The sequence below is a fragment of the Delphinus delphis genome, chromosome 2 (assembly GCF_949987515.2).
Source record: "Delphinus delphis chromosome 2, mDelDel1.2, whole genome shotgun sequence".
In the NCBI taxonomy this organism is placed as follows: Eukaryota; Metazoa; Chordata; class Mammalia; order Artiodactyla; family Delphinidae; genus Delphinus; species Delphinus delphis.
The window spans coordinates 40,698,786-40,719,111 of NC_082684.1; the positions used below are offsets into that span (position 1 = coordinate 40,698,786).

General features: G+C 35.9%; 1 protein-coding gene across 1 annotated transcript in view; it reads right to left on the reverse strand.

Moving 5' to 3' along the window:
- Nucleotides 1-3,105: 3,105 nt before the first annotated feature.
- SLC38A6 (solute carrier family 38 member 6) overlaps nucleotides 3,106-20,326 on the reverse strand; it is a 76,873-nt gene continuing 59,652 nt past the window's right edge. Inside the window, exons 9-16 of the mRNA XM_060004446.1 lie at nucleotides 16,988-17,053; nucleotides 16,680-16,733; nucleotides 14,619-14,698; nucleotides 14,171-14,271; nucleotides 8,711-8,835; nucleotides 7,413-7,557; nucleotides 7,212-7,306; nucleotides 3,106-7,023 (exon numbers count right to left, since the gene is read on the reverse strand). Of these exons, the coding sequence (XP_059860429.1) occupies nucleotides 6,943-7,023; nucleotides 7,212-7,306; nucleotides 7,413-7,557; nucleotides 8,711-8,835; nucleotides 14,171-14,271; nucleotides 14,619-14,698; nucleotides 16,680-16,733; nucleotides 16,988-17,053 (747 nt within the window). The 3' untranslated portion in view covers nucleotides 3,106-6,942. The remainder of the gene's footprint in view (nucleotides 7,024-7,211; nucleotides 7,307-7,412; nucleotides 7,558-8,710; nucleotides 8,836-14,170; nucleotides 14,272-14,618; nucleotides 14,699-16,679; nucleotides 16,734-16,987; nucleotides 17,054-20,326) is intronic.

Here is a 20,326-nt window from a genome sequence, read left to right on the forward strand (position 1 = left end):
ACTGTGGAGGGGGACAGATTTGAACATGTTGAGTTTGAGGTTACTGTGTGGCATCCAAGCAGAAATGTCCAAGAGCAACTAGAAATATGAAGAATAGGTGAGAATTTAGGTTATACCTACTAACTTGGGAGATTCTTCCAGGGGCTCTGAAGAAAAGCAGGTTGGATTACACTACAGGAATAGAACAACTTCACCGAGACAGATTAATAATGACTTGGAAGAAAGGTTTCTAGTGGTGGGTCGGAGGGCTCTGTAGTTAGTCTTGTGTCACTGAACTTTTTCGTCTGTGAATGAGATGAAGAAATGGCAGGACAATGAAGAATGCCAAAAAGCAGGGAACAATACCTGATGTACTAGAATCAAGATTCAAAAAAGATCTCACCTGCTAGAAGGACGAGCTGAAGCTAACAAGATGATATTTTACAGATATATAGATGGATAACAGGTGTGTGTGTGTGTGTGTGCGTGTGTGTGTGTACATGAATATTTGTATGTACATGTGTCTGTGTGACCTGGAGCTTTTGTTGACCACATACTTTATAAGCCTAAAGTGTAATGACGTGAAAAAGCTGATGTAAAATCAGAGTATGTTGATAATATTTATTACAAAACTTCAAAGATTATTTTCTGGGACAGAATACATCAGTAGTGAAAACAAACCACATTAATCAGCATTATTTCTAGAACACTATTTTCTGATCAGGCTGCTGACTAGGTGGCGAAAGCAGAGAAGGGAGAAGGGATACGTGGTTTGGACAGTATGTGATCTGAGGAACAATCATGTAATGAAAACTGTAGGTATATTCAATTCAGGGTTTAACAGAGAATTTGAGCTTTTCCCAAACATCATATAATCTAACTTAAAGACACAAAGTATATTTCCCCTGGTTAAGAGAAAACTCAGTCTTCAAACATTCAAGGTCTTCAGAGAATTAAAGTAGCTTGTCCAAAATTAGACAGAAAGCGGTAGAGTTGGGATTTGAACACAAGTAAGTTTGACTCCAATATCTTTAATATACATATGTGTATATGTGTATATATATCTGTGTATATAGAGATACATATAAATGAAATATGTATAATTTTTCCTTTGAGTTAATCAGTTTCACTTATCAAGTCTATCTGAAAAGGTTCAGTCAGAAAAATTCAAGTTGTAGCTAAGCTTTTTTTCAGGCAAGAAGTGTGCCTTATTTACCTTCACACCTTTAGGACCAGCAAGAGTGTTTAGCTGTTTGCTCGGTGAATTAGCCAGCCCCCTTGCTGGTGCTGTGTATCAGTGCACTGATCAACACAAGATAAAACACATACACATTCAAACAAGTGGGAAGCATTTCTCTGCATGTCTTTTTTCTTTATAGCATTTCAAATTACAACGCCTTTTAATCCATCTGTCTTTTTTTCCCCTGGCAACTCAATTTCCCTCGCCACCATTTACTTTGTCCCATAGGCAAATAAACCTCTCACTCCTACCTGTCCACCTGGCCATCAGCCAAGATGAGCCTTCCTGCTCCTCGTGCTCATCTTGATTGACAGCCTGGCAAACTAGGACAGTGGATCATGATAGCAAACATGTACATCAGATTGTTTAGAAGGGGTGAGAAACAAAGAATTCTGATTGCAATGAGGAAACCACGTCCACAATAACTTATCCTTCATCAAAATTCTCTTTTCCCATTTTTCCTACTTCATTATGGAAAGACTATATATAGGAGGGTTATGGTAAAAAGATGAATAAAGTATGTGTTTACATTAGAAAAGCTAATTTCTCATTCTCTAGAAGGTTCTGAGAAGTTCTTAGACCAAAAATTACGATACCTAAAATTCAGGCAGAGTAATTTGCAGGAAACAAAGTATGTTTCCAATAGGGTTAATTCTAATACAGCCACCGAGTACTGTCAATATGCCAAGAAGGAAAACAGGTTAAAATTAATGGTTTGAGTCCCTCTGTTTCCAGCATCTATTTCCCATCTCTATATACCATACTGGCAGTGTCACCAGTGGAGACAGCCCCAATGGAAACACTCTCCACACCCAGCTCCCCACAGATTCTCTAGTAACCTGATCCTGCAAATACACAGGGCAGAGGATGCACAAGAGAAAAATCTGTTTACCTTAAAAAGAGATCCTCCACTTTCATTAACATCTCATACAGTGCTCACCATTTTATTTGTGCTCACATAACCTTATTCCTAGGCTCTAAAATGAATCATTTCAGGGTCAAATGGTTATGGCCCTTCCACCAATGGCAGGGAAATTCATATTTCATATACAAATGGTACTGATGAAAAGGATACCCTAAGAAAGAAGTGAATCTTTCCCAACTGATCTCTGCTCACTTCACCCACCACCGCTTACCCCCAAGAAATGGGGAAGAAAAAAATTCTTAAAGGTGGATGCTTTATATGTAGGCGAATATAGAACATGAGATTCTGCAAAGATGAAAATGTTTTTAGCAGCACACGAAGGCCAATGATTAGCTCATAACCCATCTAAAGGCATGTGTAAGGTTTACCTGAAAATGGATGGTTTATTTCTGCTTTTCCATTGGTGAATATACCAGGGTACTAAGCTTAAATTTAAAAGGTGCCGGATAAGCTGGGACAAAGTGAGAGAGTGGCATGGACATATATACACTACCAAATGTAAAATAGATAGCTAGTGGGAAGCAGCCACAAGGCACAGGGAGATCAGCTCGGTGCTTTGTGACCACCTAGAGGGGTGGGATAGGGAGGGTGGGAGGGAGATGCAAGACGGAGGGGATATGGGGATATATGTATACATATAGCTGATTCACTTTGTTATATAGCAGAAACTAACACAATATTGTAAAGCAATTATACTCCAATAAAGATGTTAAAAAAAAAAAGGATAGGTAGATTGAAAAAGCCTAGGTGGTAAAGCAGTTTTAAGAGGCTTAAAAATATCTAATTTATCTTAAAATTTTTTGTAATATCGATTCTAACAGATTCTCTCTTTAAGAAATTATTCCTCATAGAATATAAGTTTTGCACTATAGTCAATAATTTCTGTTCTTACTATAAAACATTCACATATGAGTAGTACAGCTGTACACTTAGTAGGCTTCTCATACATTTTAATATAGCAGCCAATTCAAACTCATTTATTAACATTATTAAAATTATTTTAAATTAAGCATAGGTAACTTTGGTTTAAATAAAGGGCATACATGTTGGTTACATTTTATTTTCAATTATGTAGTAATTCTGGAACTTAGGCACTGTGTCTGTACAATTTGTATTGTCTTATTATAATAGATTTCATCCCACTTGGCATAAAGAGAAAACAGAATTTTCTATAGACTGGAGTAACTCCCTAGAAGCCTGTTTTGGATTCATAGAATATTTGGTTTAGGCAGAAAGAAAATACACACAACATGTTCATTTGAAAATGACTAGCCACACTTGGTATTACTCTAAAGGTAAATATAATCAAGATATAAAGACATTTCTGGACCCGATTATTTTATTAAAATGTATAATCTTTTGTGATGTGTTTCTTCTGGTTCATACTATTATATAATGATTTTAATTAAAAATAAAAATGTTTTTCTTTTATTAAAAAAAAAGTGCCATGGTAGGAAGAAACACTAGAGTACAGAAGCAAACAAAGCCAGAGAGGTTGGGCTGACCTGGTAACTTGCTACCCATCAAACGCCAGTTAGGAATTTCCAGAGAGTAGAGAATCTATGCTACTTTCAAGGCTTCAATTCTAAACCTAAATTGTGCTGAATTTCAGAATCTCCTTCTAGATGGAAAAGAAAAAACAACAACAAAGGTTTCCAGACCTCGGGTGTTTAAAGGGCCTTCACACAGTAAATCAACCTACTGCTGTCTTGTTTTCTCCACAGCCAGACTGAAATAATACAGTGTCAGCAGAGGTGTGAATTACCTCCATTCACCTTAATGGAGTGTTAACTTCAAAGGCTTGTTTTAACCATTTAAATGCTAAGCTCATGAGTAACATTCTGTTAAAAAAAAAAGGTACAATTTAAACATTCACCCTCAACATATGAAAGTAATTTATATTCTCAGCACTTCATCTTCTAATTTAGCAAACAAGTCTCCAAGTGTTAGAAAAATATAGATTTTGTGCTTTACTTAGTTTTATTTTAAATAGTTATTACCTCATAAATTATGAACATTAAGCCCACAATAAGAAGGCCTGTATTTCCCAGGAAAAATGCTGAGGAGTACTTGAACAAGGTTTTATTTGAAATCCTGATGAAGGGGGCACTGCTTTTACCAGTCATCTTACTAGCTTCCTCCAAACTCATAGGGAAAGTTATGACTCCAAACAGGCAACTAGATAAGGCAGAATATTAAAGTAAAATAAAAATAAACACCTCTCCAAATAATTTCTTTTGATATTAACTAAGTTTCATGCAGCGTTCAATAGGTTTGCCAAACCTCCCATGATCCCATCCCACGAGCAGGTGACAAATGTATTAATTGATGCCCACCTGTCATCACACTTAACATCTGCCCCAGGAGGCATCCTTGCATCTGTTGCAGATTTAGGGCTATTTTGGTATTAGGAGTTAGATTTATTTTAGCAGCTGAACACCTATTTGTATTTGGATCTGTAATTTCCCATAGAAATGTGGGAAAGCATTAAAAAGAATGCACATGGGGCCAGTTCTCCTGTGAGCGAAGGCTAGAAAACGATTCTAAACATATTAGTTGTGCAAGATGGAAGATGAAGAAATTCCATGTCCTCGTCTGAAAGCAACTTCATTTTACAGGTCTAGATGAAAGGATGGGGAAAAAAAGGGGATAAACATCTAATTTATTAAGAGCGCCTATTTTGGTCTGCACCTAATTTATGCAAGGTCATTTAATCCTCTCAACACAACCCTGTATAATTGGTATTAACTCCATTTAATACCTATGTGAAAGTAGAGGTTTAGAGAGGTTAAGTGGTTTGCCTAAATTCACTGAGATTTTCATCTAAGTCTTTCTAACCCCCAAACCTGGACCTTTTCCATTACACTATGCTGATCTCAAGTTGCCAAAGAGGAAACTTAACTCAGTTGTCAATTTTTCAGCCCATTTCCTAAGGGGGAAGCAAGGGGGCACCAGCAAAAGTGTGCATTTCCATACATGCAAATTGGCACTTTGCATGTAATTCTCTACTTTACATGTGTGCAGGGGTAGGATTACATTTTTACTGATACACCCTGGCTTTGGTAGACTGCTAACAAGGTGCCCTTTACAAGAATACTCCCTGGGGCAGTAGGGGAGGGAGGCACCTAGCTCCTGGTTTCCAACCAGGAATAAGCCACATCAATGTGAAGACTGGAACGATCTATAACCTCCAAACAAAGTATGACATAAATCATCAATATTTGTCTCTGTTCGCCAAGTAGAAAGTCACATGTTTTAGTGACAAATGAGAAAGCTCAGAGAACTTTCAAATCCACAGCCAGTCATCACAGCTCTATCTCATACTGCACGACAGAGGAAAATCACAAAAGTTTCTTAGGATTTGGAGTCAGGGCAAAATACCAAGTGAAATAATCCAACAGTTTTGTTATTGGTGACTGATGTTGACATTAACCTACGAACTAAAATTCAATTTTGTATATAAACAATATACTGATTTCTTTAAAAATAAAAAATTGTCTCAATATATTTAATAACATTAAAAACTTCTCTGTGAAAGATGTTGTTAAGAGAATGAAAAGGCAACTCACAGACTGGGAGAAAATCTTTGTGAAACACATATCTGATAAAGGACTGGTGTCTAAAATATACAAAGAATGCTTAAAACTCAACAATGTAAAAACAGCCCAAATTTAAAAATCTGAACCTCACCAAAGGAAATATACAGATGGCAAATAAACATGTGAAAAGATGCTCAACATCATATGTCAATAGGGAAATACAAATTAAAACAACAATGAGATACAACTGCACACCCATTAGAATGGTGAAAATCCCAAACACTGACCACACCCGATGTCGGCAAGGATGTGGAACAACAGGAACTCTCACACATTGCTGGCAGGACTGCAAAATGTTACAGCCACTTTGGAAGGCAGTTGGGCAGTTTCTTATAAGACTAAATATTCTACCATACCATGCAGCAATTGCTAAAAAATAGTCTTTGGTATTAATCCAAATAAGCTGAAAATTTCTGTCCACACAAAAGTCTGCATACAAATGTTTGTAGCAGCTTTATTCACAAATGCCAAAATTTGGAAGCAAAGAAGAGGTCATTCAACAGGTGAATGGAAAAACAAACTGTGGTACATCCATACAATGGAATATTGTCAGTGATTAAAAAAAAAGAGCTATCAAGCTATGAAAAGACACGGAGGAAACTTAAACACACATTGCTAAGTGAAAGAAGCCAGCCCGAAAGGTTAGATACTATATGATTCCACCAAATGACATTTTAGAAAAGGCTCATGGGGAATGCTTATGGTGTTTATGGAGACAGTAAAAAGATCAGTGGTTGCATCAAAAGTGAACTCTACTGTAAACTATGTACTTCAGTTAATAGTAATGTATCAAAGTTGGCTCATCAAGTATAACAACTGTACTTCACTAATGCAAGATGTTAGTAATGTGGGACACTATGGGTGTGCTGGAGTGAGGGAATATATGAGAACTCTCTGTACATTCTGTTCAATTATTTCTGTAAACGTTAAAACTACCCTAAAAAATAAAGTCCGTTAATTAAAAAAAAACCACAAACAAAAGATGCTCAACATATTTAAGAGCATTCTGAGTTTCTTATTTTGATTAAAACTGCTATGTCTACTTTCCCCTACCGACTCCTGTTTTGTTCTGCTTTTCTGTCAATGTTTGCAAAAATGTTAGGCCATATAAAGAGGATCATCCAAGGTGCCTTCCAGAATAATTCCTTTTTGCATTTGGAGGTAAATCATTCAGCAAAAGACGTGGGAAAAGATTTCTTTCACTTATTAATCCAATTAAAAATAATGAGTGCTAAACTAAAATTACCAACCAAAATACCAAAGATGAGCAAAACAAACGCCTGTGGAAATAAGGAAAAAAGATAAAGAACAATTAGCGCATTATTTTAAACCTTCACGTGCTCCAATAATGTACATTATAGTTCAAAATACATTAACTTTCGTGAGGTAGGTAAAATACTTAATTATAAAATGACAAGTTATTTCTTAAAATAAGATTCTTAAAAGAAACAAACAAAAATCAACCTACCCCCAACTTTTTCCATGAGAGAAAATCCTCTCTGCTCAGTTTAAGATAAAACAGTCCCGGGAACACAAAAATCAAACATGTTGATGTACTGGAACCTTAAAGTGGGGAGGAAAAGAAAATAATATTGCCAGATTCAGATGTGAGACTGGATGACAATTTAATCTATTTTAGAAAATGGAATTTTTGAAATAGAAAACTTACCAACTACACCAAGTACATTCCTAATGTCAGGAACATATATCGCAAGTAAAACAATGATAATATTGAGAGCTATAGTGATCAAAGAATGGCGAATCCATGAGAATGGAAAATTGGAGAAAAACATCATCATTAAAGCTTTCCTTGCCTGTATAACAGAAAAAGATTTAAGCAAAGAGGAGGTAACAAAGCCAAACTACTTGCTTAGGGAAACACATGTATGGTACAGTTACCATGATATTCTTGCCCTCTAAACCATTTAGATTCCAAAAATATGGCATAAACTATTACTGTAAGGTATTTATTGCACAAAAACTGAGACATATACCTATCTGTGTGAGCTTCATAAAAACTGTTTTGATTTTATTCTTGAAAAAATTTTCACATGCAATTTCTTTCAGTTGTATAATGTTCAAAATTACCAACAATAACACTTTGTGAAGAAATCACAGAGTATCATTTTCATGAAATTCAACAGATAAAAGAAGAAATGGTTTAAAACAGAAAAAGAAGTCATGGCATGATAAAGAAATACCATTTGCTGTTTTATGTTATATTATCTGTTTCACAGCATGTAAATGTGAAAACTAGTTCATGATGCTCTCTACTGCTAAGGCGGGCAACAGGCAGTCCTGTCCCGCAAGCATTTACCCAGCCCCCGCTGCACTCCTGGTGCTGCGGTCCCCGCAGGGAGGAGGCCCCAGTCTCAAGGAGCTCCCCGTTCAGGGGCTCAAGTCGTCCACTAGAAGCATCTGTACCCAAAGCCTATGATTCCATTCTCCCAGAAATTCTCAAGAGTCTTACATATGGCAACTAAATGCCGAGTGATGATCTGCTGTGCCCCTTAAACTATAACTCTAGAGCAAATAAAATCCGTGACTAAGATTAGACTAGAACGTCTATGTGAAAATAAATTTCCAATAAACTAGAAGGAGCTTATTTTTGCTGACTTGACTTTTTCCTCTTCACGCACATTCTTTTGAAAACAGAATACAGAATTAAAGGGGGAAAAAAACCCCAAAAAACTTTAGAAGAACTATAGTCTCTAAATTGGAAACAATGCTGTGGGAGAGCGTAAATCTAAACTAAATCTGAAAAAGCACAAATTAGTTTAGTGGTTCACTGTTATTTTTGTGCTTTCATGGGGCCATAGGCAAGTATGAGGTCTTTGATCAATTACTGGACAAATGAATAAGATATACAAGACTAGATGTGATTCAAACATTCTAGTCTGTAAAGAATTAGTGTTGCCATATTAGGGAGCTGCTACACCAGGCAACAAAACCTTTAAGAGTACTTACAGGGAAGTGGATTAGAGGGACTGTCAAAAGCACAGCAAATAGTATGCATAACTTCACAGTCATGACGACAACATCATGTGGCAAGTATTTACTATAACCTTGTAGTAATTCTGACGCCACACTGTCTGCAAATTTAAAAAACAATAATAAGGATCACATTATAAACTACTAAGATGTTAATAACAGTAACATTATTTTCCTTTGCACAAACGGATCTTAACAGATTTTGGATTCCCGGTACCAAATCCATCTCTGGCCTTTTTCCTATCCTATGAAACACAGAGACATTAAGTAAGTATCTTCTGGAAACCTACAGTGTTTTCTTTTAATGAAACTAGAAATTGGCCCAGGCAGAATCTCTAAAATTATGACAATGAATATACATTTAAGAAAATCTCTTTAGAACTTTTCCATAATCTGAAGGTTTTGAACAACACTTTTATAAAGTGCTTTCATGTATACTACTGAATTTGGTCCTTATGATAACAATATAAGATAGGTAGCTAGGCTAAAAATTATTAACTGACTTGCCCAAGATCATACAGTACAAAGGGGCAGAGCTGGCAGAGCTGTACTCCCAAATTGTTTTGATGTCAAAGCCTTTCCTTAATATTGCAATGTTTTCTAGGATCTTATAGTTTTGTGCATGCTACCTGCTTCATCAACATTTCATCTATAGATTCATCTTTCATAAAAGAGAATGCTTCCTTAGCAAGGATAATGGCTTCCTTAGCAAGGGTAATGGCTTCCTTAGCAAGCCAGTGTGGTAGTCAGTGACAGAATCTGAACAAGCTGACCATGCTTTGCTCCCTGGTGTTCTTCTATCCTCACGTCTTCCTCACTCCAAGCCAGAGGAGGGCTATTAAGAGTGAGAGTTCTCAAGAACACTCCATATCACTGCCTTGTAGGGAAAGATGAGTTTGTACTTAAAATAGAATTGTGGGGTTTTTGTTGTTGTTGTTTGTCTTTTTAATTTGAGACCATACAGTTTGGAAAAGTCACTTTGGAGAAAATAAAAAAACAAATCAAATACACCTCTGTTTTCAAATACTTTAAAATTTAAAGGGGAGATAAGATGAAGACACACACATATAATAGAAAGTGTGTAAACACAGACACACTTAAGCGGAAGAAGAAGGTCTAAACAAAGAGCTATGGTGATTCTGAACAGGGAAAGATAACTATGGCTTTGGGATGAACATGAACGAAATCCAAGAAGACCTGAGAAGAGTCATCATGAAATAGTGAGCAGCAGGGTAGTAGAGGGGCTTGAATTCTGTGATCAAACAGTCTAAGATTCAAATCCTACTCTTACTAGCAACTTAACTTCTCTGAGTTTTTACATTTGTAAAATGTGGACAATAATATATTGACCTACAGAGTTACTGTGAACATGACATGACTTAATGTATGTGTGCTGACATTCAAAAGATGTGGGGAAGAAATTCTCTCTGGTAGCAATACGCAACCGAGAAAATGAGCAGCCCAATAGCTCTTCAGAGGCTGAAAGACTGTGTGGTAGAGAAAAGAGAGTAGTGGGTGATAAGGCTGGAAATGCATTTAAGACCAGTAACAGAGCTCTTCTTAGGGTCTGGACTCAATCTGGTAGGCCACAGAGATGCAATGGCTTCTGAAGAACAGTGCATTATGACCTGAACTAAGCAGGAAGACAAATTGGAAGAAAAAGAGGCCCAAAACAGGAATAACAGTTAGAAGGCTACTGTCATAACCACTGAGAGGTAATGAGAATTTGAACTAGATTAGTAATAATGGAAATGGGATAGAAACTAATTGTTGAAAGTATCAAAGACATACTTGATATAACGTGGGACTAATGGACCAAATAAGAGATTAAGAAGAGCCAGGAAAGCTGGATTCTAGTCCCAAATATGTGAGATACTTGTGACTCTTTGGAAAAATATAGCAAACTATTTTATTTCCACTTTATGAATCATAAAAATGAGCTATTAACACTGCTTAAGAACTTTGTAGACTTTTAAAATGGTCTGGTTATTATGCAACATTTGGGTATTGGCCTGGTTTATCAGAGGAACACTTTTTATTCCTTACCTTATAAGGCTTTAACATCTGTAATCAGAGCCAATATTATTAATCTAGGTACATACTTATTGGTCCCTTTAATCTGATAAAATTTAGATATTAACTAAGCCTTGAGAGCACTGAATGAAAGGATCCCAAGCAGCTCCAGAAGCCTGAAGAACTAGATTATAAATTCAAATTACCTGTTACATGTCTACTTTCTACTTTCCCAAGACAAAAACCTTTTTCCTGAGCCAGTCAATTCTGTGTTCCTAGATGAGCCTTATGCAAGGGATAGAGTACAACACACTTCTCTGCATTCAGACAAATCTCTACAAATCTCAGGAAGAACCTGATGGTGATCTCTGCAAGTTATATCTTCTATTGAAGTCAGGAGGCTGCCCTGTTTAATACACACTGTCAAACAGGGGATGAAGTTTATAAAGATTATCACAGAGTAACAGAAAGATCACTGGATTAATATTCAGGAGACATGCCACTAATTGTGAGACAGGTCACTTCACCTCTTGGACTTAAGCTATAAGTCCAAGAGGTGGGACTCACCTATAAAATGAGTTGAAGGTGTTAATTTGTGACAAGCCCTTCTGATAAGGTCTCAAGCTCAATCAGCAATTTCTTTCTGTAAGACTGAGAGCTACTGCTATTCCAATAGAAATATAGTGTAAAAGACTTTCAACCCAAAAAAGAAACACTGTGAATAGCAAATCAATATCTGAATCTTCTTCTGTCTTTGGAGAAGGAACTTTTATATCATTCTTTCTTTCTTTCTTTCCTTCCTTCTATCTATCTATCACCTACTTACCAGCCTACCATGTGATTTTCTTAGATCTGTATTTCTCCATTACATAAAGCATGGCTATTCTAAAGAATCTGCATCAGTGGAAAAGGGCTAAGTCAGAGACAACAGCTTTACTTGATAACCAGGAAAATGCCTGTGTAGGAAACATTTCACGTACATGATGAAAATATTTAGCCTCTGTGTTAAGGCAAAAATAGATAGATAGATAGATAGATAGATAGATAGATAGATAGATAGATATGCCTGGAGCTTAAGTGAGCAAGGTTTTTCCAAAAGTTCACTTTGCGAAAAACTTGGAATGAAGGGAATCTGGATTCTGTGGCATAATTCCTGAGGAGGCAGCACAGTAATAAAGGCATTGACTCTGGAAAGAGTCAGAATTGGATACAAATCCCAACTCATTATTCATTAGTTGCAGGTACTGGCCAAAGTGCCCAACCTATCTGAGCCTATATCTTGCAGAGTCATCATAAGGACTGAGTTAGGCAATATATATAATAAAACACCTGGCACGTACAGAATAAATGTTAGCTCAATAAATGCATTAGCATCCATCCTTCCTCCACATCCCTTTCCATCTAAGTTTTCTTATAATTTAACATAGCTTCTAATCTCGTGGTAATATTTTTGCAACTACTTTTCAGCTGTCCTGGAAATTGGTAGGCCATTTGAGGTTTCTTCCAGATAGCTCTATTGATCCATAGGGAAGAAAAGGAGGTCCATTTTTTGGACTTTTTCTCAATTTTGGAAGATCCCTAAATATAATAGTATTTGTGCCAGGTGATGATTTCAATTTATAAAAATATACAGCTATTCTACTAAGTTTTGGCTGAATCCCAACAAAGACCCTGCTGTAGTATCTCATTGTTATAGAAAAGCATCACTGTGCTCAACTCTGTATGAAGACAAACGCAACAAGCAAAAATAGAGTTTATGCATTTCAAGAATTTTACTTCCTTAACAATGATTAAAAAAGTTTAACCATCTGCTTTAACTTTCCCTGTAGTGTATCCATGCTCATGTTGGAAGTAGGAAGTAACGCTCTTCCGGATGGTGTGTACAGAGCTCTACCACTCTTATTCAACATAGTACAAAAATGCAAGAGCAGATTTAGATTCATCAGTCACCTTTATTAGTGTTGAAATGACATAGAGTTAGCAAGAAAAGGACTATATAGAGCAATTATAATTTTCTCACACACTGAAAAGTCTAAGATAATACACTGATAATAATATACTGAAAAGTTACCATATTTAAATTAAGTTTCATTAATGACAGTAAGAAGAGAAGTACAGTGCTGAAAAAAGAGCACCTGAAATTATGAAAATTGCAATAATAATGGTAACAGTGATGATAATACACCACTAGCAGTAGCTCTCCTTTGTGGAAGATGGCTGTGTGCCAGATACTGTAACAGGCATTTTCCATATAACTTATTTCCTCTTCAATATAACTCTATACAATTATCCCTGTGTTACAGATTAGGAGATGAAGATAGTACAAGGTGAAGTACCCTGGTTCAAGGCCACACAGCTGGTTAGAGCACAGTGGTTTTTTGAATCATATTTGTTGGGTTTCAAAATTCATACTCTTTCCACTGGGCTTAGGAAAGGTAGTTATACAAGTAAATGTCCAAAAACTTGTCAGACCTGAAAAAACTCTGGAAGGTAAGCAAAGCACCATTACAAGCCATCGTGAATGTCTAAAACCTGAAACACATGCACAAGGCCACTGACGGTGAAATTAGAGTCGTAACAGCTAAATATCACAAAAGTAACAATAGCCATCTACCTGGAGCGTTGTTATAGGGGCATTCATAAACTGAAAAGTGTATTCAAGGATTTGACAAACTGAGTGCAGTTTGTTATAATGTGTTTGTTTGCAAATTAAACAAGTGCGTTTGCAAATTTAACAAGAGAGCTTACAATTTTTTTTCTTGTTCTAGACTTTTAAGTTTTACTTTTTCTTGAGGTTCTTACCAGAAGAGAAAAAAACTCACCAAGCACATAACTTTTCAAAAGTAAATAAAAGAAAATTTTACTTTTATTTTATGAATTTAAAAGAATCCTTTAAAAATTTAGAGAGAAAGTTCATGGCAAAGCACAGAATACACACTGCAGAACTGTGTGAATTAAATCTAAAGGCAGAGGTCTCTGACATAAGGGTACAACTATAGTCCAGGTAAAACCCTTTCCTTTCTCAACTTGTTCGTTTGCAATTAAGATGACTGATAATCTCAACCTCCCAAACTGCTGAACTAGAGTCTAACATATTGAATTCTCAATTAAAAAAAAATAAAATCATTATTGCACTTTTTTTTTTTCTCGTAGAAAGACTTCAATGTTTCTAAGCCCGAGATTTTACTTGGGTGTTTAAGAAAATTTCCATATGAAGTTATCAATCTTGAATTCGATCCACCTTTTTAAGAGAAGGAAAATCAGTTCTTTAAGGCCCGTAGAGCCACCACAGTGGTGCACTGAATTCTGGCAGCCTGAACAAATTAACTTGCTAATGAAAGGCAGAAACAAAGTCCATATTCAGGTGTGAGATCAACTACAGAACAATTTATTTTGTCATCTATAACGAAATAATATACTTACCATAAAAAGTGAGGTACCCAAAGAGTGCAGATATAAAATAAATGAGAAAACTTAAAGCAATTGCTGTATTGGTTACATTCTGCATCCTTTTCTTAGAAGGTCTAAAAGAAAAAAAATGGTAAAATTAGAATCTGTGATCTGAATTATATCTAAATAGATAAATATCTCCCAAGCTATTCAAAAGGATTCCTTAATCATTCAAGACCTGGTTCTCTAATAACTACACACTACAATTCTTGATTTGAAATTACTGCACAAAGGACTATGCTTCAAAGAAACATTCTCAACTTAGAACTAAGTCTTGGTTGTTTTGTTTTGTTTTAAACTAACACCTACAATCCAGTGGTGGGATGGAAGGATTCATAGAGGAGAATGTTATTCAATCTGAAAGTCCTAGAAGTAAAAAGACATACTAATACATTTTAAATATTCCAGGATTCTGTAGTACCTTTGAAGTTCACAGTATATGGGCAATATTGAGGTGTGGCAGAGAAATGAAAAAGCCATGGTTGGTATGGCATAAGCACTCTGAAAAAAAAATTTTTTAAAGATGAAATTATTAAATGCTACTCTGTTGAAACCACTACTTCATTTGACAATAAAATCAGTTCTCCAAAAAAAAAATCAATTTAGTTAAATTTCTTTCATGTTTCATGAATCACCTGTTTATAAAATAAGAGGTTTTTTTTTGGTTTTTTGTTTTTAACGAGACACACAGTTATGGTCCCCAGTAAATATTTTACTTGATAGCTGTATTGCCCACACTAGTGAAAATATTTCTTGGCTGCTTCCACACCAGGTTGGTTTTACTACAATCATTGCTGCTTCTATATTGTATCAGTAAGATAAAAATAATTAAGGTAAGATAAATAACATTTAGGTAAGATGAAAAATAATAACATTTTAGAAATGATCTTATTGTAATTCTCAGTCTTTCCTAATGCATGTATTAGGAAACTCAAAAACATCTTATTACCCTAAGCAGCAATAATAGTTAATGCTTTTGAACCTGCTTTCACCAACTCAATTCAAGTACCAACTTAAGAGAATACTGAATATATTAATCACATCTTAGCATCTATAACTAGGGTCTCTTTTGATGGGAATGGACATGATTTATTCTAGACCAACAAATTCATAGAGATCCACTGGAATATATGAACGAAAGTTGTTGTTTTTTTAAAATTAGAATAGTTAAGAACCAGAGAAAGTTACAAAGCAAACAACAGTTACCATCTAAATGAAAACACTGTCTTTACAAAATAGATGGTAATGATTTACTTTCTCTTTTCTACTCTAAAAAAATTTCTCCTTAACTAACTTAAGGCTCTTCAGCAAAAGAAGTTCCAGATGACTGTAGATCTATCTTCAGACACAAGGCCTCTTAAAATATCAGAGGAGAGCTGGCAGGAAGGAAAGCTGTAGCATTTCCCAAGGCTAGATTAAGAGAATGAAATTCAATTCACAAATTCTCTTTCATATACTGCTCAGTTTGCTGGCTTGTCAATTACCCTACCTAAATCTTTAAGGCACGTGGAGGCCTTTACCATGTAAAAGACGTGGTAACCTCCCTTGTGGGGCCAGAGAGACATTTCTCATTTAAAAACTGGGGAATAAGGGAGTTCCCTGGTGGCCTAGTGGTTAGGATTCCAGGCTTTCATTGCTGTGGCCCGGGGTTCAATCCCTGATTGGGGAACTGAGATCCCATAAGCTGCAAGGCACGGCCAAAAACAAAACAAAACAACAATGGAAAAGAACTCTGGGGAATAAAAAGGAAAATTTTGCATGGAGGAGTTATCACACTAAAATGCTACACTCATAGAGTTATACATGAGTAGTGGGGATTCTAGTATCTGGGACCTGCATTTTAGCAGAATCACAAAGTGTACATGAAGAAACCTGCAGCAACAAGGAACATATGGCTCTTTCAGAATGGTAAAGTAGAGATCATTCAGATCAGTTTCCTGTCTCCTCTGCTGATGCTCAGGGGCTTTTGCAGGCATTTCAAATATCCTAGCTCTCTCAGAGAAGGCAAGGGGGGACTTGGTCCTTCTGCCTCTGCTACAGGCATCATAAGTTTCAACTTTGGAATGTCAGCCAGAAGACATATTGGCAGTGCTCAATTGCTGGTCCAATGATGAGGCTGTTTAGCCACAGACCAAGGTTCTACTCACAGGGGAGGAGTTTTTGATATAATTGGCTACTTAGCTTTACAAGTCCAGAGGGCAACAGGAAGTCTGTATGCACAGAGGACCTTATTGGCCAGACCAGACATTCAGTAAATCTGTTCTTTTAGGCAGTGGCCCATTTAAAAAAGGCTCCATTTAAAGGCGTGCCAAAAAAAAGGTGGCCGTTTCATAATGGGCCACCTTCTGGTAAGCAGCCCTATACTTAGCACTTTCATGAAAATTAGTTAGTTATAGGTAAAAGACCTAAGAGACCCTGTTACACAAACCTCTTAAACTTGAAATGTGAAAAAACTAAAAGTATCTGTTGATAACTTACACACCTCTTTGGAGAAATGAAAGAGCTTTGGTTTACAAGCATCTGTAGCATTTGAAATCTGTTTAAGAGGATTGAGGGGAAAGAGAGAAACCAACAGTCATTAAAAGTTAGAATACATCAAAAAAAACCAAGATGAATTTATTACTACTGGGCTTTCAAATAAAAATATTTCAAAACAAAGTTCCAAAATGCAATATAGCCATTACTTTTTTATTAATTAGGAAAAAAATCATTATTAGTCATATTTTATTTTTCTTTTTAGCTTAAAATAAAAAGGAAGAAACTGAAAAAGAAACCAAACAAAACAATTACCTGGAAGTATTGCTCTACAGAATTTAATGTCAGAGGACAAGGGATGGACCATTTTTTGATTATTATCTGTAAGAATAAGTAGGATCAGATGATTTCTTACCAAATTCATGACAAGAAATTGATTTTAAATAGGTCAGTATCATTTCAATTAATCTAACACCATACCAAATAATATGCTAACTAATAAAAGATTCTTTGTTCATGTCATTTTCCCTAGATAGAATGGGGCCATCATCTGACATGGGCACCTATGGTGTGGGACAGCATGAGGGGCTGCATAGTTGTTTGGTGGAGATCTCCCCCACTGAAGACTGAGAGCTTTCAAAACTCCAATAGTATCAAGGCATTAAAAGAAAATCCAACTCAGAATGGGAACATGATGTTTTTAGTGACAATAGTACAAGAATATGGCCATCTGTGGACCTGGCATCAGTAGCAGACAGAGAAATATTAATAGCAGTTTTGGAAATGGTCACAGGTAGATGCAAAGGGGGAGGCTCAGGGATTTCTGATGCATGAGCACTGGCCCTCCTTGCTTTTTTCAGACTTACATCACTTTTGGTGAATGTGGATGAAGCTGGCAAAGGATAAGAGCACAAAGCTAAGGAACTAGAGCTGGTAAAAATGAATTTTTTAAAAAATTAAAAGAAATCCAGAGGGCTGCTATTTCCCAGAAACAATCAATGAAAATGTTTCAGGATTTTACTCTTAATCGTGGCCATCCTGTTCCTAGACCTACAGTTGAGTTGGTCAACATTACCACTGTTGTAGTTGTTTCAGGGCACATAATAACTCTGTAAATACTTGCTCTAGGCTGAAACCCAGCATTCAAAAGGGCAAGGGAGAATAAAGGAAGCATCTGTCCTTTGCAGAAGACCTGTAAGTAAATATTATACTATGCCTATTTGGTATTTATCTAGTTTTAGATTTTTAACTAATTCAATCAAAATTTTACATAGTGATAAAACAAACCCAAAGAAAACATATACTTTTAGGATTAAATTAATGAGTCAACTAAAAAATTACTCTTATTTAAAACCCTCAACAAGAGAAAAAAAAAAACTGTAAGGGTAAACTGGGCAAGTTGCTTTGATATTTCTAGGTAAGTTTTCAATACAGAATAAACTAAATGGTCAACTTACCAAAAGGAAAGAAAAAAAAAATCAAAAGCAATAATCTCACCATTTTTTTTTTCTGATATGTTTGCCCAAAAAGGATGAGGATGGGGTGGGGTAGAAGCAAAGTTGTTACTGGTCTCTCTGTTCAGCCCTGCTCCAAATTCAGCATCTCACATTTCCCCCTGACTAACAGTGGAGGCGGCAGCAGCAACAACCATTTACATTGTGTACCAGGTAGTTTGATAAGGTCGGTATGTGAGCTACCTCATTTTATCAGCTGTTATTACAAGACTTGCAAACCCAAATATTTCAAAACAGTGCTCCAAAATGCAAGAAAATGATTATTTTTTCATTAATCAGAAAATATCATTAGAGGCCTGATTTTATATTAACATAAAATTCAGTTACTACAGCTAATTTCTCTGCAGAGACCCATCTCAAGCCCAAGTGACGTCCTATAAAGCAGAAGTATAGAACAGGAATGGAAGATACCTGACAACAAAGGGTAACAGGGAGTCCTTGCTCAAGTTGAAGGCAGAACACAGTAAGAAGATAAACTCAGGGGTTAGAAAGAAAGACAAAGGGAAATAGAAGATTAAGCATTAAAAATACTTGTTCACTTGCACAGGAGGCCCTTCCCTCTTCTCTCTGCTCCAAGTAATTCCCATCTTTCAAGGCTCAGCTCAAGTTTCATTTCCTTCCACATCTTTCTTTATTCTACCTGTTGGTGATCCTTCTCTCCTCTCAGCTCTTATGTAATCCCTATTATGAAGCAAATAAATCAATACTTAACTGTGTATTGACTACATTGTTCTCTATTTTTTTTCTGATAAATTTATCTTGTTTCCCTGACTAGAATGGCAGATCCTTAAGAGTAGTGTCCTGATTAATCTCCCACAACTCTAATGCCTACCATAGTGCTCAGCAGAAGGAAATCCAAATCTAACCAAAATCAATTCAAATAGTTCTCTATTTTCATTACTGACTTATTAAAATATTACTTCAAATATTAGTATTAGAATACTAACCTGTACTCAAGACAGAACTTTTAGAAAGAACAGAAATTCATTTTTGTTAAAAAATGGACCAAAAAAGGTACCGTCATGCTGAGCCACTGCTAAAATAAAATTTATTTTTAAAATTTTAGGTATTTCAGCAGGGCCAAAAATTTATGTCAAAAACTTTTAAGCAAAATAAGGATCTGGAACAATAGATAAGAGTATAGGTTTTGATTTGCACTGTTTGGAGAGTATAATTTAAGAAAATAATAGTTTTCTGGACAGATTTTTAAAAATGTAATATAAATGCTATACAGATTTATTGATACAAACATACTGAAAAAAATAATCAGTGAAAAAAGGTGCAATGGAAAAAAAATTGGAATCCATCAAAAAAAATTGGGGTTAATATATACATGTTTTCCTTAACCACTGTGTATTTTTAAACCTAATACTTAGAAAGTCTAAAATAAATTCAGGCATACCTCATTTTATTGTGCTTTACTTTATTGCACTTCACAGATACTGTGTTTTTTAATGGATTGAAGGTTTGTGGCAGCCCTGCATTGAGCAAGGTTATGGGCACCATTTTTCCAAGAGCATTTGCTCACTTCGTGTCTCTGTGTCACATTTTGGTAATTCTCAAAATATTTCAAACTTTTTCATTACTACCATATTTGTTATAGTGACTGATGATCTGTGATCCGTGATCTTTGAGGTAACTATTGTAATTATTTTGGGGTGCCATGAACTATGCCCATATAAGAGGGCGAACTTAATTCATAGATGCTGTGTGTGCTCTGACTGCTCCACTAACAGGCAGTTCTTGTCTCTCTCCCTCTCCTCAGGCCTCCCTATTCCCTGAGACACAACAATATTGAAATTAGGACAATTTATAACCCTACAATGGCCTCTAATGGTTCAAAAGAAAGGAAGAGTTGCAAATCTCTCACTTTAGATCAAAAGCTAGAAATGATTAAGCTCAGTGAGGAAGGCATGTTGAAAATTGAGATAAGCTAAGAGCTAGCCCTCTTGTACCAGACTGTTAGCCAAGTTGTGGATGCAAAGGAAAAGTTCCTGAAGGAAATGAAAAGTGCTACTCCAGTGAACACACAAATGATAAAAAAAGGTGAAACAGCCTTACTGCTGATATGGAGAAAGTTTTAATGATCTGGATAGAAAATCAAACCAGCCACAACATTCCCTTAAGCCAAATCCAGAGC